The sequence below is a fragment of the Geotrypetes seraphini genome, chromosome 3 (assembly GCF_902459505.1).
Source record: "Geotrypetes seraphini chromosome 3, aGeoSer1.1, whole genome shotgun sequence".
NCBI lineage: Eukaryota > Metazoa > Chordata > Amphibia > Gymnophiona > Dermophiidae > Geotrypetes > Geotrypetes seraphini.
Genome location: NC_047086.1, coordinates 399018455 through 399044895, shown reverse-complemented (window position 1 = coordinate 399044895; position 26441 = coordinate 399018455). Strand labels below are relative to the sequence as shown.

The window sequence follows — 26441 nt, the reverse complement described above, 5'->3', positions numbered from 1 at the left end:
ACATGATGGCAGATAAAGACCTGAACGGTCCATCCAGTCTGCCCATAAGTTATATCCATTAAAAAATACATGATTAGTTTAACTTGTCTCTTTGATATTTCTGGGCCGTAGACTGTAAAATCTGGTATTATCCAAGGTTCCAAATACTGAAGTTGCCGTCCAAGCTCACTTCAGCCTATCCAACCTTCTTGTTGTTTGCAAGTTATCTTCCTTAAGGTCTGTCCAGTAACATCCTCATGTTCCATATTAGTGGAGTTCCCATTGATGCCCACCCCAGCCCATCCTATACCAAAACACCATATATGGAACACAGATCGTGCAGGTCTGTCCAATACCAGGCTTAGTTCTTTAATTTACATTCTTAAACATAAGAACATAAGAATTGCTGCTGCTGGGTCAGATCAGTGGTCCATCCTGCCCAGCAGTCCGCTCACGTGGCGGCCCTCAGGTCAAAGACCAGTGCTCTAAATGAGTCCAGCCTCACCTGCGTACATTCCAGTTTAGCGGCAACTTTGTCTTGAAACCCTGGAGGGTGTTTTCCCCTATAACAGACTCCGGAAGAGCATTCCAGTTTTCCACCACTCTCTGGGTGAAAAAGAATTTCCTTATGTTTGTACGGAATCTATCCTCTTTCAACTTTAGAGAGTGCCCTCTCGTTCTCCCTACCTTGGAGGGGGTGAACAGTCTGTCTTTATCTACTAAGTCTATACCCATCAGTATTTTGAACGTTTCGATCAAGTCCCCTCTCGTTCTCCTCTTTTCAAGGGAGAATAGGCCCAGTTTCTCCAATCTCTCATTGTACGGCAACTCCTTCAGCCCCTTAACCATTTAAGTCACTCTTCTCTGGACCCTTTCGAGTAGTACCTTGTCCTTCTTCATGTACGGTGACCAGTGCTGGACGCAGTACTCCAGGTGAGGGCGCACCATGGCCCGGTACAGCGGCATGATAACCCTCTCCGATCTGTTCGTGATCCCCTTTTTAATCATTCCTAGCATTCTGTTCGTCATTTTCACCGCCACCGCCGCACATTGTGCAGACGGCTTCATCGACTTGCCGATCAGAATTCCCAAGACTCTTTCCTGGGAGGTCTCTCCAAGTACCGCCCCGGACATCCTGTATTTGTGCATGAGATTTTTGTTACTGACATGCATCACTTTACACTTATCTACATTGCACCTCATTCATTTTTGAATTAGAGATCCTCTATTTTTATCTCACACTTTTTTGATTCCCATCATCATCATCCAGCCATGCTTCCAGACACTGTTCTTCAAGGCACCTGTCTCCTTCTCCAAAGCATTGCTCTTCAAGACACCGTTCTCCTTCTCATAAGAAGCAATATTCCTCTAGACATCACTCCAGTCAATCACGTCATTCTTCTCCATGCTTGCATGCAACTAAATCTGGCAAGCATTCTTCAAAGTTGGGTTGCTTTTGCTGTAAGATTACATATGGTACTGCTCCGTCTTACATGGTTAACAGATTCTCTTTAGCATCATATAAATACAGTAGAAAATCTCATGCCCTGTTTACCTTTCTGTCAGTACAGGGCTGAAAAAGCAATAAATTTATTTACCATACTTTAGCATTCCAAGCGGCTTCACGTGATAGAGAATTTTGATTGTTACTGCTTGGAGCCTGTTCTTATAAACATTTCAAAGCTCATCTCTTCTCAAAATACTTGGTCAAATAACTTTTTTTTGTCTTCCTTAAATTGTCCATAGTTCATAATCTTTTGTAAACCATGTAGAACTTATGGTTACGCGGTTAAGAAGTACGATGTTATGTTAAGACATATCCCTCCAAGAGATCACACAAACGCAAGCATTCTACATTGCTTGCTACATCAGATCGGTATCAAACCAAATGTAGGTACCGTTCACCTTCAGTTCCTGTTGATTCATATCTGTGTCTTGAGTCCACCCATGAGGACTCAACTTCTACTAGAGAAGCTTATGATTCAGCTGTAGAGCATTCTCCTCATTCCACCTCTCACAGAGAACTATCTTCATCCGAGCCCGTCTCATTTACTTGCTTTATCAGACAAATGAGTAAAGACATGGCTGTTTTAAGCAGATTCCAAATATTCAGAGAAATTTATAGAGACTATGGACTACAAACATCCTCCTAAGGAACTTCTCAAACTCCCTCTACATGGTATCCTGAAAGAAACTCTCTGTAAAAATTGGGAGTCTTCTTATTCTGTTCCGGCTGCTCCTAGAAAGCTGGATTCTCAATACAGACTCATTCCCGGTTTTGATAAGCTTTAACTTTCTTGTGGTTGAGTCCACTCTTAAAAAATCTGCTCCTTCTAAAGTCTACGTCACAGTTCATCCAGGGCGAGAAGGTAGAACAATAGACAGATTTGGTAGATGTCTCTACTGTCACCCACAACCTCAGGGCAATGTGTCCAGGGCTGCGGGGACAAGGAAAGACTCTTGTGGGCTGCAGAGGGTGCCACAAGGAAAGGAAAAATAAAAGTTTAGAGTAAGGATTCACCCACAAGCTAGGTAAGTATTTCAGAAAACCAGGACTGGATTTATTTTGTTTCATACAAGTAACTAGGAAGCTTTACTTGTCAGTTCGCATACCAGTCAAAACTAAAATGAAAAACAAACTTTGTCAGGATTTTCATTCAAAACAGCACAGTCTCAAAACCTTGAGCTTCAATCTCATAAACAGAAAAGTTTAAACTCAAGTAGCATATTTATTAGCGAGCCTCAGCTTCAAAGAAAAACTAACAAAAAGAAAGTCTCTTCCTTTTGGTAGCAAAACTTGGACTAATGTCAATGCAACAGCACTGTACTCCTTCAGCATTGGAAAGTGCTGACCAGGTGGTGTGCTCCACGTGTTGATAAATGCTACACAAATGAGCCCACTATCCCACTAGCAAACACTAAACGTAATTTCTTTACAGTCTTAAATTCCTGTGCTTCCCTGCTTAAGCCTCAACAGGGTAATTAAAGCACAGCTTCCAAAAGAAAAAAAACCAGTTCAAACAAAACATTAGCTTTTGTAATCCCCTTAGGCAGTTTCTTTACTCGCCTTGGAACTGCACACTTCCATGGGTTGGATTTCATTCTGGACCTCAGCACTCGGTTCCGGCTCCAACTCCATGGCTTGTGGAACTTCACAGGGATCCGGAGTTAACACAGCACCAGCTTCAGAAAACTCCATACATTCAGGCGTTTGATGGCCCTGCAGAGCTCCCAACCCTGAGCTAGGCTGCCAATATTTCGCCTGCAGCTGTTCCCTGTCTCTCCACTTCTCTCTCTCCCTTTCCAACTGCTCAGTCCTAAGGTTAAGGAACCTACAGCCCCGCCCCACACTCCCAGGTGCAGAGGCTATCCGGTTATTAATCTTAGGAAGGCGTGGGGGAGGGGAAGACTGCAGCTCAGCCCCTGAGTTCCCTCTACTGGACACAGTAGGAATGGAAGGCAAAAGGCTAAACTGGGGTTTTAACTGAGCAGATTGGGAACTATCTGCTCTAGAAATGGGCCTTATACTAGGGCCAGTCCTAGCAGGCACACCTTGCATATCACACTACCAAAATTCTATGCAAGCCAACAGAGTCATAAACTATAACTTTTACTTCACCTGTTATCTAAAGCACCTGGTGAAATGATGCCTAACTACTATAAATATATTCCATCCTATTGGAAGTCAGTTTCAGCAACTCAGACAGCATTTGGTGTAATCTACTTATGATGCTTCTGGGCTGATCTCTAGAGTTTCTGCCATGTCTGTGGCCATGAGGAGGCTGGCATGGCTCAGGATAGCAGATTTGGATGCTAGCCAACATTCCCTGTCTGGGTGATGAGCTTTTTGGAGACACTATTGAGAATGCAACCCCAAAACTCTCAGAGCATGAAAAGTCTTTTAATTCATTGCTTAAACTTAAGCCTAAGTCATCTACCTCTAGACTAGCGGGTGCCCAAAAGGTCGATCGCGATCGACCAGTAGATCGCAAAGGCAACATGAGTCGATCGCAGAGCCCATCCCAGGCTTCGTGATAGACTTGCATTGCCTTCCGTTCTACCTGCTTGCCGATCCTGTAAAGAGGACGCTGAAACACCGGGCCAATCAACGTTCCTCACTCGACGTCAATTTTGATGTCGGAGAGGAAGTTCCAGGCCAGCCAATCGCTGCTTGGCTGGCCCGGAGCTTCCTTTCCGATGTTAGAATTGATGTCGAGTGGGGAAGGTTGGTCGGCCTGGCGCTTCAGTGTCCTCTTCACAGCAGCGGCCTGTTCCCTGATGGTGGCGGTGGTGGCAGCCTGTTACCCGATAGCGGTGGCTTGGGGGAGAGCAGGGAGAGAGAAAGACAGGGAGACAGACAGAAAGGGCATGGAGAAAGAAAGAAAGAAAGGGTACATGGAGAGAGAAAGACAGACATACAGAAATAAAGGGGGGCAGGGAGACAGAAAGACGGAAGGAGGACAGGGAGAGAGGAAGAAAAAGTTGGGGGAGAGAATAAGGTCTGGAGGAGAGGAAGCATACAGGAGGCTGAAAAAAGGGAAGAAATATTGGATGCACAGTCAGAGAACGAAAGTGCAACCAGAGAATCATGAAATCACCAGACAACAAAGATAGGAAAAATGATTTTATTTTCAACTAGCTGATGCCCCGGCGTTGCACGGGTATTTAATTATAGCAATAACACTGTAAATGGATTCAAATAAAGATACTTTATAGTGGTGAATGAAAATATTTTTTTTACTTTATAAAAAGTACAATTTTCAAATTATAATGTGAAATATTTGACAAAATGAATACAATACAACTAACGCAAAACGTGATTATAAACAATTTTAGTTTCACCTGGAGCAAGAACATATAAATTATTGGGTGAACCCAGCCTTGAGCAAGCAACATGGAGTTGTGGGCCGCGAGACCCCCAGAACATATCACCCCAGGTAGTGAGGGATCTGCATACCAAGTTTCGTTCAAATCGGTCAAGCCGTTGTTGAATTACTGTGAGAATGGCAGCTTTTTACATATTTTCCATTGACATGAATGGGTGAAATCTGATTTTCTGTTTGTAGCTCCGCCCACGTGTGCAGGTGTGCCGCGAGACCCCAGAACATATCACCCCAGGTAGTGAGGGATCTGCATACCAAGTTTCGTTCAAATCGGTCAAGCCGTTTTTGAATTACTGTGAGAATGGCAGCTTTTTACATTTTTTCCATTAACATGAATGGGTGAAATCTGAATTTCTGTTTGTAGCTCCGCCCACGTGTGCAGGTGGGCCGCGAGATCCCCAGAACATATCACCCCAGGTAGTGAGGGATCTGCATACCAATTTACGTTCAAAGCGGTCCCACAGCTTTTTACATTTTTTTCCATTGACTTGAATGGGTGAAATCTGATTTTCTGTTTGTAGCTCCGCCCACGTGTGCATGTGGGCCGCGAGACCCCCAGAACATATCACCCCTGGTAGTGAGGGATCTGCATATCAATTTTCGTTCAAATCGGTCAAGCCGTTTTTGAATTACTGTGAGAATGGCAGCTTTTTACATTTTTTCCATTGACATGAATGGGTGAAATCTGATGTTCTGTTTGTAGCTCCGCCCACGTGTGCAGGTGGGCCGCGAGACCCCCAGAACATATCACCCCAGGTAGTTGGAATTACTGTGAGAATAGCAGCTTTTTACATTTTTTCCATTGACACGAATGGGTGAAATCTGATTTTCTATTTGTAGCTTCGCCCACGTGTGCAGGTGGGCCGCGAGACCCCCAGAACATATCACCCCAGGTAGTGAGGGATCTGCATACCAAGTTTCGTTCAAATCGGTCAAGCCGTTTTTGAATTACTGTGAGAATGGCAGCTTTTTACATTTTTTCCATTGACATGAATGGGTGAAATCTGATGTTCTGTTTGTAGCTCCGCCCATGTGTGCAGGTGGGCCGCGAGACCCCCAGAACATATCACCCCAGGTAGTTGGAATTACTGTGAGAATGGCAGCTTTTTACATTTTTTTCCATTGACACTAATGGGTGAAATGTGATTTTCTGTTTGTAGCTCCACCCACGTGTGCAGGTGGGCCACGAGACCCCCAGAACATATCACCCCAGGTAGTGAGGGATCTGCATACCAAGTTTCGTTGAAATCGGTCAAGCCGTTTTTGAATTACTGTGAGAATGGCAGCTTTTTACATTTTTTCCATTAACATGAATGGGTGAAATCTGAATTTCTGTTTGTAGCTCCGCCCACGTGTGCAGGTGGGCCGCGAGATCCCCAGAACATATCACCCCAGGTAGTGAGGGATCTGCATACCAATTTACGTTCAAAGCGGTCCCACAGCTTTTTACATTTTTTCCATTGACTTGAATGGGTGAAATCTGATTTTCTGTTTGTAGCTCCGCCCACGTGTGCATGTGGGCCGCGAGACCCCCAGAACATATCACCCCTGGTAGTGAGGGATCTGCATATCAATTTTCGTTCAAATCGGTCAAGCCGTTTTTGAATTACTGTGAGAATGGCAGCTTTTTACATTTTTTCCATTGACATGAATGGGTGAAATCTGATGTTCTGTTTGTAGCTCCGCCCACGTGTGCAGGTGGGCCGCGAGACCCCCAGAACATATCACCCCAGGTAGTTGGAATTACTGTGAGAATAGCAGCTTTTTACATTTTTTCCATTGACACGAATGGGTGAAATCTGATTTTCTATTTGTAGCTTCGCCCACGTGTGCAGGTGGGCCGCGAGACCCCCAGAACATATCACCCCAGGTAGTGAGGGATCTGCATACCAAGTTTCGTTCAAATCGGTCAAGCCGTTTTTGAATTACTGTGAGAATGGCAGCTTTTTACATTTTTTCCATTGACATGAATGGGTGAAATCTGATGTTCTGTTTGTAGCTCCGCCCATGTGTGCAGGTGGGCCGCGAGACCCCCAGAACATATCACCCCAGGTAGTTGGAATTACTGTGAGAATGGCAGCTTTTTACATTTTTTTCCATTGACACTAATGGGTGAAATGTGATTTTCTGTTTGTAGCTCCACCCACGTGTGCAGGTGGGCCACGAGACCCCCAGAACATATCACCCCAGGTAGTGAGGGATCTGCATACCAAGTTTCGTTGAAATCGGTCAAGCCGTTTTTGAATTACTGTGAGAATGGCAGCTTTTTACATTTTTTCCATTGACATGAATGGGTGAAATCTGATGTTCTGTTTGTAGCTCCGCCCACGTGTGCAGGTGGGCCGCGAGACCCCCAGAACATATCACCCCAGGTAGTTGGAATTACTGTGAGAATGCCAGCTTTTTACATTTTTTTCCATTGACACTAATGGGTGAAATCTGATCTGTTTGTAGCTCCGCCCACGTGTGCAGGTGGGCCGCGAGACCCCCAGAACATATCACCCCAGGTAGTTGGAATTACTGTGAGAATGGCAGCTTTTTACATTTTTTCCATTGACATGAATGGGTGAAATCTGATGTTCTGTTTGTAGCTCCGCCCATGTGTGCAGGTGGGCCGCGAGACCCCCAGAACATATCACCCCAGGTAGTTGGAATTACTGTGAGAATAGCAGCTTTTTACATTTTTTCCATTGACACGAATGGGTGAAATCTGAAGTTCTGTTTGTAGCTCCGCCCATGTGTGCTGTTGGGCCACGAGACCCCCAGAATATATCACCGCAGGTAGTGAGGGATCTGCATACCAAGTTTTGTTCAAATCGGGCAAGCCGTTTTTGCGTTGGCAGCTGTGTTACATTTTTTCCATTGATATGAATGGGTGAAATCTGATTTTATGTTTGTAGCTCTGCCCACATGTGCAGGTGGGCCGTGAGACCCCCAGAACATATCACCCCAGGTAGTGAGGGATCGGCATACCAAGTTTCGTTCAAATCGGGCAAGCCGTTTTTGCATTGGCAGCTCTTTACATTTTTTCCATTGACATGAATGGGTGAAATCTGATTTTCTGTTTGTAGCTCCACCCATGTGTGCATGTGGGCCGCGAGACCCCCAGAACATATCACCCCCGGTAGTGAGGGATCTGCATACCAATTTTCATTCAAATCGGTCCCACAGCTTTTTACATTTTTTCCATTGACATGAATGGGTGAAATCCGATTTTCTGTTTGTAGCTCCGCCCACGTGTGCAGGTGGGCCGCAAGACCCCCAGAACATATCACCCCCGGTAGTGAGGGATCTGCATACCAATTTTCATTCAAATCGGTCCCACAGCTTTTTACATTTTTTCCATTGACATGAATGGGTGAAATCTGATGTTCTGTTTGTAGCTCCGCCCACGTGTGCAGGTGGGCCGCGAGACCCCCAGAACATATCACCCCAGGTAGTTGGAATTACTGTGAGAATGGCAGCTTTTTACATTTTTTCCATTGACACTAATGGGTGAAATGTGATTTTCTGTTTGTAGCTCCGCCCACGTGTGCAGTTGGGCCGCGAGACCCCCAGAATATATCACCTCATGTAGTGAGGGATCTGCATACCAAGTTTCGTTCAAATCGGGCAAGCCGTTTTTGCGTTGGCAGCTGTGTTACATTTTTTCCATTGATATGAATGGGTGAAATCTGATTTTATGTTTGTAGCTCCGCCCACATGTGCAGGTGGGCCGTGAGACCCCCAGAACATATCACCCCAGGTAGTGAGGGATCGGCATACCAAGTTTCGTTCAAATCGGGCAAGCCGTTTTTGCGTTGGCAGCTCTTTACATTTTTTCCATTGACATGAATGGGTGAAATCTGATTTTCTGTTTGTAGCTCCGCCCACGTGTGCAGGTGGGCCGCGAGACCCCCAGAACATATCATCCCGGATAGTCAGGGATCTGCATACCAAGTTTCGTTCAAATCGGTCAAGCCGTTTTTGCGTGATCACGGCACATACATACATACATACATCCGATTATATATATATAGATTTAGTAATCAAAAGGTGTCCGTTTTGAGAATTTATATCTGCTGTCTATATTTTGCACTATGGCCTCCTTTTACTAAACCTCAATAGCAGTTTTTAGCGCAGGGAGCCTATGAGCATCAAAAGCAGCGCAGGGCATTCAGCGCAGCTCCCTGCGCTAAAAACTGCTATTGCGGTTTAGTAAAAAGAGGGGGTATATTTGTCTATTTTTTGTATATTTGTTACTGAAGTGACATTGCATAAAGTCAGCTGCCTTGACCTCTTTGAAAACCCACGGAATATAAATGATAATTAACATTTTCTCTGCGTACAGTGTGCTTTGTGTTTTTTAAATTTTATTGTTGGTAGATCATTTTGACTTGGTCATTTTAAAAGTAGTTTGCAAGCCCAAAAAGTGTGGGCACCCCTGCTCTAGACCTTTCTAGCCCTCTTCTTCTTATCAGAGGCATTATACAAGAAAACCTGTACTGCCTTCAGGCCATAGCAGAAAAAGCAGCGACAGCAAGCATCCTCAAAAATCTGACATCTGCTATTCAATGTCAAATCAGCCTTTTTGACTGATTACTCGAGAGCACAATTTCAATCAATATAATTCTGCCTCTTCCTCACCCCATTGGAGGTCATTTTCAACATTACCATCATCGTTGGCAATTAATAACCTCCGACCTCTGGGTTCTAAATATCATTCAAGAAGGTTATTCTCTTTATTTTCATGACATTCCTCCAGATCATCCTCCAAGAGAGTTTCCTTCCAACCCACTACAGTCCTCTCTTTTTCTCCAGTCCTCTCTTTTTCTCTCTGCTCATTCTCAATGCCATCAAGAAGGTTCCTTTGGACCAGCAGAACAAGGGGTTTTATTCCTGATATTTCCTATGAGCATTGAAGCTGTTACCACTGCGGCTGGCACTAGAAACTGCGCTATGGTTTTGTAAAAAGGAGGGGTGGTTAAGTAAATAGATCGCTAAATATTTTCTGCAGACATGTAAAACATTTGTTATTTTTATTTTTCAGCACATTTGGTCGAAAAAGTTTGTTTCTGGAAGCGAGCAAAACAGAAGATTATGTTTCCTTGTTAATAACTGAATTGCATCTTGTTATTCCTAATGTGGTAAGCTTTATTTTAGTGTGAGTAGGTATTGCATAAGCACTTTGTTTTTTAATTTCAAATATTTTTTTATTGTAGTATAAAGAATACATAATACATACTGAGTTGTCAGTTGCAATACATATTTAAAATACACAGCTTGAATAAAAACTACAATTATGGTTACAAGAAATAGACCATATCAAATTGGCAGAATTGTAAGTATAAGAGCTCAAAACCAAGAAATGTACCATAAAAAGGTCACAGGTAAATGTTAGAACAGTAACAGTTCTCCATAGGATAGAAAAGAGAAAAAAAGTTTATGGTGGGTTGAAGGAGAGTGTAGATAATGTGGAACATTTAAGAGGAATTTAGAGAAATTGCAGTAGTCTGAAAGAGAAGAGCTCGAAACAATTTGTATGTCCATAGTTTGTGTTTTTTAAGCCATATTAATTTTTCCATGCCAGCAATATACCAAACTTTATCCAGCCAAAAATGCTGTGAGGGTAATATAGGATCTTTCCATTTTTGTGCAATGCAGAGCTTTACAGCCAACAAAAGTTGTATAAAATCCAAATGTTCAAAAGAGCTCAACTGATCTAATGGTTTACCCAACAAAATAAGATCAGGGTCTAGCAGAAGTTTTATTTGAACTAGAATTGAAATATATCTCACTATACCTTTCCCAAAAAAATTAATACATGGATAAGTCCATCATATATGAATCATATCTCCATCAAAATTACAACCTCACCAACAATAGTGAAATATCAGTATTCCAATGACAGAGACGTTGGGGAGTCAGATATTTATTGTATAATATGTGCAACTGTGTATTCACATGTGACTGAGATAAAAAGGACCTGAAGCAATAAGCCCAGTTCTCAGTCCAGAAAGTATCCAAACTAAAGTTTCCCATCATAGGCTCCCATGAAGTCATATATTCAAAGCAAAGAGATGGTAGAGTATGAAAAGCACTTTTTATAAAGCATGAGATAAAATTCTTAAGAGAAATACATTTAAAAGGAATTTCCTCAAAGTGATGTAAGGGTCAAGCTATTCTATTTTCCTTTAAGATGTGATAGCAAATCCGAAAATACTAGAATAATGAAAAGCAAAGACGATATGTAGTGGAAATGTCAGCCATTGAGCGAAGATGTAATGGTAGTAAAGATTGCAACATAAACAATATCAGCAACTCACTTCTTAGCATTGCAACGGGTAGTGAAACTAAACAAAAATCTGTACGAAAAAGAAGATTACCGCTGGAAAGTGATGACCACAAATGCTCGCAGTCTAAGCAACAAAGTTCATGATCTGCAAGCCCTGATGTTAGAAGCAGATCTAGATATTGTCGCTATCACAGAGACATGGTTCGGTGAATCACATAGATGGGATTCAAACATACCGGGATATAATCATTTTAGGAAGGACAGAGATGGTCAAAAAGGTGGAGGAGTAGCTCTCTATGTAAAGATCAATATCCAAGGGACCAAAATGCAAGGGACCTGGGGAGAGGAAGAAGCGATATGGATCGCTCTGAAAAGAGAAGATGGAACTTCTATCTACGAGGGTGTAGTCTACAGACCTCCGACTCAATCGCAGCAAATTGATAAAGATCTGATTGTGGATATCCACAAGTTTGGAAGGAAAGAGGAGGTGCTGCTGTTGGGAGATTTCAACCTGCCGGATGCGGACTGGAATGTTCCGTCTGCGGAATCAGAAAGAAGTAGGGAGATTGTGGATGCCTTTCAAGAGGCTCTGCTCAGACAAATGGTGACGGAACCCACAAGGGAAAAAGCGATATTGGATCTGGTCCTCACAAATGGAGAGAGTATCTCTAATGTTCGAGTGGGTGCTCACCTGGGAAGTAGCGATCATCAAACGGTTTGATTTGATATAACGGCTAAAGTGGAGAGCGGCCGCACGATACTTAAAGTCCTAGATTTCAAACGTACGGACTTTAATACAATGGGAGAGTACCTGAAGAAAGAGCTGTTAGGATGGGAGGACATAAGAGAAGTGGAAAGACAGTGGTCTAAGCTGAAAGGAGCAATAAAAATGGCTATTGACCTTTATGTGAAGAAAATAAATAAAAACAAGAGAAAAAGGAAGCTGATATGGTTCTCCAAACTAGTGGCTGAGAAAATAAAGGCGAAAGAGTTGGTGTTCATGAAATATTAAAAAATCCAAGAAGAGGAGTGCAGAAAGGACTACAGGGTGAAACTGAAAGAAGCCAAGAGAGAGATATGTCTAGCGAAAGCACAGACGGAAGAATAAAAGGCTAAAAATGTAAAAAAGGGAGACAAAAATTTTTTCTGATATATTAGTTAAAGGAGGAAGATGAAAAATGGAATTGCTAAACTAAAAGATGCTGGTAACCGAGAGAGTGATGAGGAAACAGCAAATGTGTTAAACAAATACTTCTGTTCTGTGTTCACAGAAGAAAATTCTGGAGAAGGACCGAGATTGTCTGGCAAAGTTACATGAAAAAATGGAGTAGATTCTGCACCGTTCACAGAGGAGAATGTTTATGAGCAACTTGAAAAACTGAAGGTGGACAAAGCAATGGGACCAGATGTGATCCATCCCAGGATACTAAGGGAGCTCAGAGAGGTTCTGGCGAGTCCTATTAAAGACTTGTTCAACAAATCTCTGGAGACGGGAGTGGTTCCTGGGGATTGGAGGAGAGCGAATGTGGTCCCTATTCACAAAAGTGGTTACAGGGATGACGCAGGAAACTACAGGCCAGTGAGCCTCAATTCGGTTGTTGGAAAAATAATGGAAGTGTTGCTGAAAGAAAGGATAGCATACTTCCTTGAATCTAATGGGTTACAGGATCCGAGGCAACATGGCTTTACAAAAGGTAAATCGTGCCAAACGAACCTGATTGAATTTTTTGATTGGGTGACCAGAGAGCTGGATTGAGGACATATGCTAGATGTAATTTACTTGGATTTCAGCAAAGCCTTTGATACAGTTCCTCATAGGAGGCTGTTGAACAAACTTGAAGGGCTGAAGTTAGGACCCAAAGTAGTGAACTGGGTTAGAAACTGGCTGTCGGACAGATGCCAGAGGGTGGTGGTTAATGGAAGTCGCTCGGAGGAAGGAAAGGTGAGTGGTGGAGTCCCTCAGGGTTCAGTGCTGGGGCTGATCCTGTTCAAAATGTTTGTGAGTGACATTGCTGTAGGGTTAGAAGGAAAAGTGTGCTTTTTTGCAAATGATACCAAGATTTGTAACAGAGTAGACACCGAAGAGGAAGTGGAAAATATGAAAAAGGATCTGCAAAAGTTAGAGGAATGGTCTAATGCCTGGCAACTAAAATTCAATACAAAGAAATGCAGAGTAATATATTTGGGATTTAATAATCAGAAGGAACCATATATGCTGGGAGGTGAGAAGCTGATATGCACGGACGGGGAGAGAGACCTTAGGGTGATAATGTCCGAAGATCTAAAGGTGAAAAAACAGTGTGACAAGGCAGTGGCTGCTGCCATAAGGATGCTGGGCTGTATAAAGAGAGGCGTAGCCAGTAGAAGGAAGAAGGTGTTGATGCCCCTGTACAGGTCATTGGTAAGGCCCCACTTGGAGTATTGTGTTCAGTTTTGGAGACCGTATCTGGCGAAGGACATAAGAAGACATGAAGCGGTCCAGAGGAGGGCGACGAAAATGATAGGTTGCTTGCGCCAGAAGACGTATGAGGAGAGACTGGAAGCCCTGAATATGTATACCCTGGAGGAAAGGAGGGACAGGGGAGATATGATTCAGACGTTAAAATACTTGAAGGGTATTAACGTAGAACAAAATTTTTTTCTGAGAAAGGAAAATGGTAAAACCAGAGGACATAATTTGAGGTTGAGGGGTGGTAGATTCAAGAGCAATGTTAGGAAATTCTACTTTGCGGAGAGGGTGGTGGATGCCTGGAATGTGCTCCCGAGAGAGGTGGTGGAGAGGAAAACGGTGACTTGAGTTCAAAGAAGCGTGGGATGAACACAGAAGATTTAGAATCAGAAAATAATATTAAATATTGAACTAAGGCCAGTATTGGGCAGACTTGCACGGTCTGTGTCTGTATATTGCCATTTGAGGGAGGATGGGCTGGAGAGGGCTTCAATGGCTTGGAGGGTTTAGATGGGCTGAAGTAGGTTTTAACAGAGATTTTGGCAGTTGGAACCCAAGCACAGTACCGGGTAGAGGTTTGGATTCTTGCCCAGAAATAGCTAAGAAGAAAAAAATTAAAAAATTTAAATTGAATCAGGTTGGGCAGACTGGATGGACCATTCGGGTCTTTATCTGCCGTCATCTACTATGTTACTATGTTAAGTATAGCCTTACTTGGTCAGACCAATGGTCCATCAAGCCCCGTAGCACGTTCTCATGGTGGCCAATTCAGGTCACTAGTACCTGGCCAAAGGTATATCAATATTCCATGCTACTGATACAGGGCAAGCAGTGGCTTCCTCCATGTCTTTCTCAGTAACAGACTATGGACCCTTCTTAAAACCAGCTACGCTATCTGCTCTTACCACATCCTCTGGCAATGCGTTCCAGAGCTTAACTATTCTCTGAGTGAAATAAAATTTCCTCCTATTGGTTTTAAATGTATTTCCCTATAACTTCATTGAGTGTCCCCTAGTCTTTGCAATTTTTGATGGAGCAAAAAAATCAATCCACTTGTACCCGTTCTAAGCTGAAGAGCCCTAACCATTTTAGTCATTTCTCATACGAGAGGAGTTCCATCCCCTTTATTATCTTGGTTTCCTCTTCTTTGAACCTTTTCTAGCGCCACTATATCTTTCTTGAGATAAGGAGACCAGAATTGAACACAATACTCCAAATGAGGTTGCACCATGGAGCAATATAAGGGCATTATGACAGTCTTGTTAACCATCCCTTTTTTAATAATTCCCAGCATCCTGTTTGCTTTTTTTGCTGCCATCACCACCTCACATTGGGCAGAAGGTTTAATCGTATTGTCTACAATGATATTGAGATCCTTTTCTTGGGCGCTAACCTCCAAGGTGGACCCTAGTATTTGGTAACTGTGATTCAGGTTATTATCCCAGGACAAGCAGGCAGCCTATTCTCACATAAGGGTGAATTCATCCACAGAGCTCAAATGCGGACACCCTTGCAAGCAGACTTGCTTGAAGAAACGTAGATGTTTTGAGTCAGCCGCACCGCGCATGCGTGAGTGCCTTCCCGCCCAGCACAGGGCGAGTCTCCTCAATTCTCAGTTTTCCGCGGAGCCCTGAAGTCCATCTTTGACACTTTGCATTAAATTTCATTACTTCGTGCCTTCTCTCACCGCGGTTTGTGCTCTTTTCATCGTGAATCGCTGTGTTAATTTATTGTATTTCAGGTTTTTTTTAAAAAAGAGACTTTTTAAAATATTCTTTATTCATTTTTTCATCTTACAACAAGTGTATCAGAAAATAATAGTTAAGCTTATACAATATCACTTGAGTATCTATCCTTATTAATTTCACAATTAAAAATAAATCCCTCCTTCCCAACCCTATTATTACACATGTGATTACCTATATATATTGTTCTCTATTAATCCAACCCATCAATATATAATTAAACTTCCTCCCACCCCCCATCCCTGTACAATTATATCAGCTAGGGGAAAAATGATAAATTATTCATTTCAATACTCTATTAATGGTCTCCAAACCTCCTGAAAGTTATTAAAATTTCCTTTCTGCAACGCTAACGTTCTTTCCATCTTATACATATGACGCAGTGAATTCCACCAAAAACTGTAATTTAATCTATTCAAGTTTTTCCAATTAAATATAATCTGCTGAATGGCAACTCCTGTCTTTTTTTCTTAACTCTTTTTTAACTTCTTTCATAAGACTTTTTTGTCTTCATTCAACTGGTGGGGCAGGCCGTTCAGCCGCAGCCTGCGGACTTCGACTTCGAGGCGGCTATTTTCCCTCCTATGTCCTGGCCAGCAACGGGCTTCAAGAAGTGTAGCTAGTGCCAATGGAGGATTTCCCTCATGGACCTACACCGTTGGTGCCTCCAGTGCCTCGGGCCTGACCATAATCCTAAGTCGTGCGAGCGCTGTGCTACTCTTCAACCTCGATCCCTTAAACATCGTTGGATTTTAATGGAGAAACTTTTCAGGATGAACTCTTCAGTCACACCCTCGACTTCGAGCACTGCCTTGGCCCCATCTTCCACGACTCCGACCTCAAGCCTCATCAGACCTTCCTCGTTTGGGACGTCTCTGACCTCGAGTAAACCTGCTGTCTCTTCCCTTGAGCTTCCCTCAGGTCAGATACCTAAGTAGAAGTTTCCGGCTTTGATCCTCAAGCTTTTCAAGACTTCTAAGTTGATGCACATCTCCACTGCCACCTTGTAACCTATAGCCTCAGCAAGTGGTCCGGTTTCAGATGCGGATCCATCTTTCCTGGCTTCTTTCCAGACCATATTAGAACAGCTGTTTGTTCAATTACTGACCAAATTTGGGCCGACGCTGTCTTCTCTAATCCAGCCTGGGCAATCATCAGTCTCCTGTGAGGTCGAGCCTCTGCCTTTGCCTCGAGCTGAACCTTTACACTCTATGCAAGGAGCAGAGTTTTTGTGAGTGTCTGGTCTGGCATCTACGCACTCTATGCAATGAGCAGATTCTTTGCCTCGACAGTTATCCTCACACTCCATACAAGGAGCAGAGTCTTTGGGAGTGCTTCAAGATTCCCTTATCAAACCTGAGTTTCGATCTACTGCTTCTAGCCCTATCCATTCACCTGTAGCATTGCCTACTTCCATCTCTAGGGCGAAGTCTCCTCGATCCTGGAGACCTATTTCCACACACCACTCTCATCGTCGATCGAGGTCTTCTTCCAAAGAGCAACCTTCTTTGTCTAGGCCTCATTCCAGACCTTCCAGCTCTTCCAGACCACCAACTCCTCAATCGAGGTCACCACTTCCAGACCTCGAGGACTCAGCTGCTTCCATTGCCTCATCCAAGTCTCCATATTCTTTTGATGGTCGTTGCTCCAGAGAGGCTTCCTCTTTGACCCAGGCCGCCTCGAGGTCATTGAGTCCCTCTCAAGGCAAGGCCGTGGCGGATCAGCTGTCTTTCTCTTCTTTTCTTCGCCAGATGGCTGATGACCTAAAACTTCAATTAGATGCTGGTTCTAAGTACTCTAAGGAGTATCTCGAGGTCATGCATCTCCCTCAACCTCCTGCAGAGTCACTTAAGCTTCCTCTTAACAAGCTTTTGTCTCAGACTTTCACAAGCTGCCTGGAGACCCCTTATACCATTCCTGCTGTTCCAGGCAAATTGAACTCCAGGTATAGAACTCTGCATTGTAAAGGATTTGAGAATTCACAGTTTTTTCACCAATCCCTTCTTATGGAGTCCTCCTTGAAAAGATCCCATCCTTCCAGAATCTATGCTACTGTTCCTCCTGGAAGGGAGGGGAAAACTATGGACAAGTTTGAACGTCGCCTTTATCAAAATGCTATGATGTCCTCCAAAGTCCTTAATTATAATTTTAACTTCGTTACTTATCTCAAGTTCCTCATTGATCTTCCCAAATTTCTCAATTACCTGGATACACAGAAGCACTTCGAATTCCAAGAATTTATTGCTATACTGTCACAACTCAGATTGCACCTTCTTCAGTCCTCTTATGATGCCTTTGAATTGTCAGCCAGGGCCACTGCTTTCTCTGTAGCAATGCGCCGCTTGGCCTGCCTTCACACCATTGACATGGACCCTAATCTTCAGGACCGCCTGGCTAACATCCCTTGTACAGGCAATGACCTCTTTGATGAATCCATAAAGGCAGCCACTAAGAAATTGTCTGAACATGAAAAATCTTTTGTTTCCATTGTCAGAACAAAGCCTAAGCCAGCTCCTATGAAACCTTCACGCCCTCCTCCAATTTTCCAGAGGCATTATACTCCGAGGGCAGCTCCTTCTGCTGCACCTAAGGCTGCGCAGCCTTTTTGACTGTTTAAAACAGAGCATAACCTCCATCGTTCTGTTTCTGTTCTCTTTTCCCCCCCATAGGAGGTCATCTCCATCATTTTTATCACCGATGGGAGACCATTACATCCGACCTCTGGGTGATGTCAATCATCCAGGAAGGATACTCTCTTCAATTCACTCAGTTTCCTCCAGAGCTTCCTCCAAGAGAGTATCCTTCCAGTCCATCCCAGACCGCCCTTCTTCTTCAGGAAGCTCAAGCTCTGCTTCATCTCCGTGCATCGAACCAATTCCTTTGGAACAGCAGACCAGGGGTTTTTACTCCCATTACTTCCTAGTTTCAAAGAAGACGGGCGAACGGCGACCTATTCTGGATCTCAGGGCTCTCAACAAATTTTTAAAAAGAAAAATTTTGCATGTTGTCCCTGGCGTCCCTTTACCCCCTTCTAGATCAGAATGACTGGTTATGCTCTCTGGATTTCAAGGAGGCTTATACTGATATTACCATTCATCCGGCATCCCGTCAATATCTCAGATTTCAGGTGGGGAATCTGCATTACCAATACAGAGTGCTACCCTTTGGCCTGGCTTCATCTCCCAGAGTGTTTACCAAGTGCCTGGTGGTGGTAGCAGCAGCTCTAAGGAAACATGGTTTTCAGGTGTTCCCCTACCTAGACGACTGGCTCATCAAGGATTTAGCATCTCAAGGGGTTATTGTAGCGACCCAACAGACTATGTGGTTCCTACAAAGCTTGGGATTCGAAATCAACTTTCCCAAATCCCAACTTCAGCCCTCTCAGAATCTACAGTTCATCAGAGCTGTTCTGGAAACTATCCAACTAAGAATATTCCTTCCGCAACAACGTTGAGGCTCTTCTTCAGCTCTGTCATGCAGTGTCTTCCTGCTCTTCAATCTCAGCGAGACACATGATGGTACTCCTAGGTCACATGGCCTCCACAGTACACATGACTCCTTTTGCCAGACTTCACCTCAGAATTCCTTAGTTGACCCTGGCACTCAGTGGACGCAGGCTTGCGACCCACTCTCTCGACACATTACAGTCACTCCTTCATTGAGACAATCTCTCCGCTGGTGAATGCTCTCTTCCAATCTCTCCAGAGGCTTACTGTTTCAAACGCCCACTCATCAAAAGGTCCTCACGACAGATTCCTCGACCCACGCTTAGGGGGCTCATCTCGATGGTATCCGTACTCAAGGCCACTGGACCAGTACAGATCGTCAGTGTCGCATCAATCTGTTGGAACTCAGAGCGATCTTCAATGCTCTCAAAGCTTTTCAACATATTCTTCACGACCAGGTAGTCCTCATTCGGACGGACAACCAAGTCAACATGTACTATGTCAACAAACAGGGGGGATGGGATCTCCCTCCCTTTGTCAAGAAGCTCTGAAGGTTTGGGGCTGGGCAATCAACCACAACACCTTCCTTAAAGCTGTCTACATCCAAGGGGCGAAAAATTGGCGGACAAATTGAGTCGCCTTCTGCAACCAAACTTCATTTCTCGCCTCTTCATCACATTTTTTTTGCAGTGGAGAACGCCTCAGATAAATCTCTTTGCAGCTCCCCACAAACACAAACTGCCTCAATTTTGCTCCAAGATATATTCTCCTCATCACCTCGAAACAGATGCTTTTCTACTGGAATGGACAAATCTTTTTCTATATGCATTCCCTCTTATTCTCAAGACTCATGTCAAGTTGAAAAACAATCATGCCACCATGATTCTAATAGCTCCTTGGTGGCCGAGACAACCTTGGTACTCCCTTCTACTTCAACTCAGCAGCAAGGAGCCTTACCTTCCACCTGTTTTTCTGTCTGCTTACACAGAGTCAAGGATCTCTACTTTATCCCAACCTGCAGTCTCTACATCTGACAGCTTGGAACCTCTCAAAATAACTCCTCTTCAGTTTTCTAAACCTGTAAGAGACATTTTAGAGGCTTCTAGAAAGCCTGCCACTAGACAATGCTACCACCAAAAATGGACTAGATTTTCTACGTGGTGCATCTCTCATGATAAGGAGCCTCAAAATTCCTCCTTATCCTCTGTTCTAGATTATCTTTTGCACTTATCCACCTCTGGCCTCAAATCTACATTGATCCGAGTCCATCTCAGTGCAATTGCTGCTTTCCATCAGCCTATTGAAGGGAAACTCCTCTCTGCTCATCCGGTGGTTTCCAGATATATAAAAGGACTTTTCAATATCAAACCTCCTCTCAAACCGCCTCCAGTTGTTTGGGATCTCAATGTTCTTCCTCAATTTATGAAGCCTTCATTTGAACCATTGTCTACAGTTCATCTTAAGTATCTTGCTTGGAAACTGGTTTTTCTCATTGCTCTCACATCTGCTAGAAGAGTCAGTGAGCTGAAAGCATTAGGTGCTGATCCACCTTTCACTGTGTTCCATCATGACAAAGTGGTCCTCCATACTCATCCTAAATTGTTACCTAAAGTGGTTTCAGAAATTCATCTCAACCAATCTATTGTACCTCAAGTGTTTTTTTTCCAAGACCTCATTCTCATCCTGAAGAATCAGCTCTTCATACTCTGGACTGTAAGTGTGCTTTGGCCTTCTACTTGGAACGCTCCAAATCACACAGAACTGCTCCTCAACTTTTTGTCTCCTTCGATCCAAACAAGTTGGGACATCCAATCTCTAAACATACCATCTCCAACTGCATGGTTGCTTGTATCTCTTTCTGCTATGCCCTGGCTGGATTACAACTACAGAGTCATGTCACAGCCCACAAAGTCAGAGCAATGACAGCTTCAGTGGCTTTCCTCAGATCCACACTAGAGAGTTGCGTGGGGACAGAAATACCACCCGTCCCCACCCATCCTCGCCAAAGTCCCACCCGTCCCCACCTGTGCCCGTGAGGAATCCCACTCGTCCCCCGAGGAATCCCTCCATCCCCACCCGTCCCCGCGAGGAATCCCCTCCGTCCCCACCCGTCCCTATAAGCTACAGAAATAGTTATTTCATTTAATTATGCTACTGAATTAAAGGCTCTGGTAGAAACCCATTTACAAATAAGCAAAAAGACTTTATTAATTTGGAAATATTAATTGGGAAGAATACATACTTTGTAAATGAGTTTCTACCACAGCCTCTAATGTTTATAAATTTTTATCAACACAACACAACTTTTTATCAACACAACACAACTTATCCTAAAGCAAAAAAAAAAAAAAAAGAAATATAATTTTTTTCCTACCTTTGTTGCCTGGTTTCTGCTTTCCTCATGTTCTCATTCAATTCCTTCCATCCACTGTCTCTCTTCTCTCTGCATCTTCCATTTGCTCTGTTACTGTGCCTCTCCCTTTCTCCCCCTTCCAAATTGGTCTGGCACCCATCTTCTTCCCTCCGCTCCCCCCTTAGTCTGGCATCTCTGTCTTCTTCCCTGCCAGCGTCTTCTCCCCACTCTCTCTCTTCCCCATTTCCTTTCAGCGTCCTTCTCCCCCCTCTGTCTTCCCCATGTGCTTTCAGTGTCCTCCGCCCTCTGTCTTCCCCATGTCCTTTCAGCATCCTTCTCCCCCGTCTTCCCCATGTCCTTTCAGCGTCCTTCTCCCCCCCCATCTTCCCCATGTCCTTTCAGTGTCCTTCTCCCCCCCATCTTCCCCATATGCTTTCAGCGTTCTTCTCCACCCCCAATGAATATGCATGAGATCTATTTGCATGCACTGCTTTCAATGCATATTCATTGGGGAAATCCTGAAAACCCGACTGGCTCTCGAGGACCGGAGTTCCGTACCCCTGCTATTGTATGTTAGATGTACAGTGTTGCGTATGCCTTTCAGTAGTATAGAAATAATAAATAGTAGTACTAGCTCTGTGGGTGCTAATTCAGTATTGGGGGTGCTTTTTTACCATGATCAGGAAGAATTATTTGGCTCCAAAGACCTAAAGTCTAAAAAGCTGCCCTAATTTTATGTTTGTATTAGTGATTTGATGTGTCTATATCTGAGCCCCTAAGTTTGAGCAATTTGGGGGAAGAAAACTAAGCATCAGGTTTTCCCACATCTGTAAGTGCGCTATAATTTATTTTTAATATGTTGCCCATTTTAGCATCTTTCAGGGATGCTGAGTGCCTGTTGTCTCACTTTTTGCCTACATTTCAATAAATTGGACACCCCATATATCACCAGGGTGGCGTTCTGAATTCTTAGTGGCAAACCGATGGTGATAATTCTCTCTTGTTGCTCAGGATCTTTAGATGAGGGAAGATGGCTAGATTTAGCATAAATACCTTCCTTAACGGTGTACACTGACATTATCCCCACTGAGGTGAAGAGTCTGCTGAGCAATGTCGGTCAGTTGGGGGACCTGGCCGGCTGTGCTGCACCCGGGGCGGACCGCCCCCCGCCTTGTATGCAACTGCCTTTTCCCTACTTGCCCTGCCGCAGCACACAGCCGAACGGAAGTCTTCCCGATGGCAGCGCTGACGTCAGAGGGAGGGAGGGCTTTGCTTAAGCCCTCCCTCCGACGTCAGCGCTGACATAAGGAAGACTTCTGTTCGGCTGAGTGCTGCGTCAGGGCAGTTAGGGAGACGAGCCTCGCGGCTGAGTACATCCAGCCCTGTAGGAACCCCGCGACCCTCGGAGGCGTCCCCACGGGATCCCTGCGACCCTAGAGGGTGTCCCCATGGGATCCCCGTGACCCTAGGGGGCATGCCCATGGGATCCCTGTGACCCGAAGGGGGAACCCGCGGGTCCTGCGGGATTCCTGTCGTCCCCGTTCCCGTGCAGCTCTCTAATCCACACCTATTGAGGAAATTTGCAAAGCTGCTACCTGGTCCTCAGTTCATACTTTCACTTCTCACTATTGTCTGGATGTTTTCTCTAGACGGGATGACCATTTTGGCCAGAGCGTATTACAAAATTCTCCTAAGTTGCCAACACTCCCACCATCCCATTCTGGTTAGCTTGGAGGTCATCCATATGTGAGAATAGGCTGCCTGCTTGTCCTGGGATAAAGCACAGATACTTACCGCAACAGCTGTTATCCAGGGACAGCAGTCAGATATTCTTACAGCTCACCCACCTCCCCTGGTTGGCTTCTTAGCTAGCTATCTTAACTGAGGAGACATGCGACCTACGTTGGGCAGGAAGGCACTCGCGCATGCTCAGTGTGACAATCGCAAACTTTCTAAAAGTTCTTCAAGCAAGATTGCTTGTGAAGCTGTCTGCATCAGGGCTCCATGGATGACATCACCCATATGTGAGAATATCTGCCTGCTGTCCCTGGATAACACCTGTTATGTTAAGTAACTGTGCTTTATGTTTCAAAGCTTAAGAATGTTTTTGTCTAGATCACGGGTAGGAATAGTCCTGCCTTCTATGGAAATACTCTGACAAAGTATTGGAGATTGGAGAGATGACGTACCACAGTTATTTCAACAGTATATAAGGGGATGACCAGCCCTTGCACTTTGAGAAATTCTGCATAAAGACATGAAGTAAAGTCTTGTTGTGAGAACTTTCTCCCTCCATAAATATAAAATATTATTTGTGGAGTTTTGATGATGGAAACAGCTGCAGTTATTACTAATTGGCATGTTAATAGAAATTGAATAAAAAATAATTTTAATTAAAAAAGTATACATTTATTGTGAATTATTAATTTAAAGCAGCCTTGTTAGGCAGGGACGTCTTATCTGCACTCAGTGGTTAGAGCTGCTGCCTCAGCACTCTGAGGTTCTGGGTTCAATCCCAGTACTGAATGTACTGCTCCTTGTGACCCTGGGCAAATCACTTAACCCTCCATTGCCCCAGGTATCATAGTTAGATTGTGAGCACAATGTATTATAAAGCACTTTGGGTGAATCTCTTCATGAAAAAGTGGTAAATCCGATAAATAAATAATAACAACCAACACCTTATCTGTAATAACCAAGGGGCTCATTTATTTATTATTATTATTATTTTTTTTTTTTTTAAAGAAAAATGTCCAAAAATGGGCAGAGGGACATTTTTATAAATGATTACTTTTTCTCCTCAGGTTGAATATTATTTGAGTTATGGCTTAAAGTTATATTTTTTGCTATGATACACCTTTTTCTATCTTCACCATTCAGAGATATCATTACTTCTTTTCTGAATAGGTAATTATTCCCAGTTTAGATGATATTCAACAAGCAATCAATCGTATGATCCAGTTAACCTTGGAAGTAAGTCAAGGAGTGATTCAGTGGGGTCAGCGCCGAGTACAATCCATCACCATACAAGAGGAACCGGTCTCAGCTATCTCTGGAACTTTTAAGCCAACAAAGAGGGAAGACAGTATGTTTTTATTTTTTATACATTATATCAAATGAATACTGTTTTTTTGAGAAGTGGCACAAATGATAAGCTAATCCTGTTATTGGGTTAGCTTATCAATTTCAAAAAGAAAATTTTTAAAGAATCAACAAAATACATTAGTCATAATCTTGTCTAAAGTTCCAATACTACATGTGCCTAATTACCATACTCATTCTGACTTATTTATATTAGCTGATATATATATGTTACTAATTGCAGTTCTCTTTTGGGAGGTCTGCTGTGTAAGAACATAAGAAGTTGCCTCCGCTGAGGCAGACCAGAGGTCCATCTTGCCCAGCGGTCCGCTCCCGCGGCGGCCCATCAGGCCTAATTGCCTGAACAGTGTCCCTGACTGATTTTGTAACTGCCTCTAATCCTTTAATCCTATCCCTATAACCTACCTCTACTCCTATCTGTACCCCTCAATCCCTTTATCTTCCAGGTACCTATCCAAACCTTCTTTGAAGCCCTGTAGCGTACTCCTGCTTATCACATCCTCCGGTAGCGCGTTCCATGTGTCCACCACCCTCTGGGTGAAAAAGAACTTCCTGGCGTTTGTTCTAAACCTTCCCCCTTTCAATTTCTCTGAGTGCCCCCTTGTACTTGTGGTTCCCCATAATTTGAAAAATCTGTCCCTGTCTACTCTTTCTATGCCCTTCATGATCTTGAAGGTTTCTATCATGTCTCCTCTAAGTCTCCACTTTTCCAGGGAGAAAACCCCCAGCTTTTTCAGTCTGTCAGTATATGAGAGGTCCTCCATACCCTTTATTAGCTTAGTTGCTCTTCTCTGGACTCTCTCGAGAGAAGAGCAACTAAGCAAGGGCAAAGTTTGCTACTAATTAACCCCATGGAAGATGATGCAAAATCTGATTAGCTATACTTTTTGAGTTTTGTTAACTGCTCTGGGTTATCTGATGCATTAATCATTTATTTATTTATTTAGTCGATTTTCCAGCCTGTCCTCTCAAAAGAGCCCAGAACGGGTTACAAGTTTACATACATAATGAAAGGTTAGCAACAAGGTTACAAGTTGACATACAAGCAGACGTGCATAACAGTGGTAGGCATATTCTTCATATAATAGTGAGACAAAGCCATACTCTGAAGGGGCTAGATAGATGTTTGGTTAGCAGGAAGCCTGTTTGGATAGTGACTGGATGCGCTCAGTCCTCATATAGTTGTGAGGCAATTTCTATATACACTATACTATTAAAGCATGATAACATCCTCTGTTATCTGTAAGATGCATTCCCTCTCCAACATAGCATTTACCATGTTAACTGTTTAACATGGCAGTTAGTGTATACTACTATTATCCCAGGACAAGCAGGCAGCATATTCTCACATGTGGGTGACGTCATCTACGGAGCCCCAGCGCGGACAGCTTTTCAAGCAAACTTGATTGAAGTTTCAAGTTTGCTACACTGCACAACGCATGTGCATGCCTTCTTGCCCACTAGAGGGCGCATCCCACCTCGTGGTCCTCAGTTCAGTTTTTTCCACGGAGCCAGAAGCCCTGTGGAAATTGAGCTCTGCTGTTTTTGCCTTCTGTCACCGCGTCCGGTTGTTTTTCGTCGGTCGCTGTGCTTTATTTTATCTTTTATTTTCCCTTTCGACTTCAAATTAAAAAAAAAAAAAAAAGTTTTCTTTCGTCGGCTCCGGGGGCTCCCGTGAGCCGCGGCTGCGTCCGGCCTTGCTTTCGGCCGGTTCGGTTTCCATGTCCCGTCCCTTGACGGGTTTCAAGAAGTGCACCCGGTGTGAGCGGTTGCTTTCAATCACCGACCCACACCGGTGGTGCTTGCTCTGCTTGGGGCCGGAGCATCCGACGGGTTCTTGCGATCGGTGCGCCACCTTTCAGGCCAGAGCGCTCCGCCGACGCCGTGCTAGGATGGCGGAGCTTTTCGCGGTCGACTCCACGCCGGGGAAGGCCTCGACGTCGGCTTCGGCCTCGACCTCGGCCTCGGTTCCCTCGGCCTCGCCTCGACCTTCGACTTCGAAGCCTGCTTCTAAACCTGCCTCGGGTAAGTCCTCTCTTCCATCTTTGACTCCAGGGTCGACTAAGAAGCCATCCTCGGGCTCCTTGACGGCGGGTGGGTCGTCCTCGGCCCCGCCTAAACCTACGGCCACTAATGCCCCGAGGGAATACTCGAGACCGAGGTCGCCCTCCAGGGAGCATCCCCCGGCCTCGGAGCTACCAGCCATGGTA

At 44.1% G+C, this 26441-nt stretch overlaps 1 protein-coding gene across 1 annotated transcript in view; it reads left to right on the top strand.

The window, feature by feature from the left end:
- Positions 1 to 26441, top strand: part of DNAH8 (dynein axonemal heavy chain 8) — a 1666792-nt gene that overhangs the window by 808573 nt on the left and 831778 nt on the right. The window contains 2 exon segments of the mRNA XM_033937418.1: positions 9892 to 9988; positions 24037 to 24214. Coding sequence (XP_033793309.1) covers positions 9892 to 9988; positions 24037 to 24214 — 275 coding nt within the window.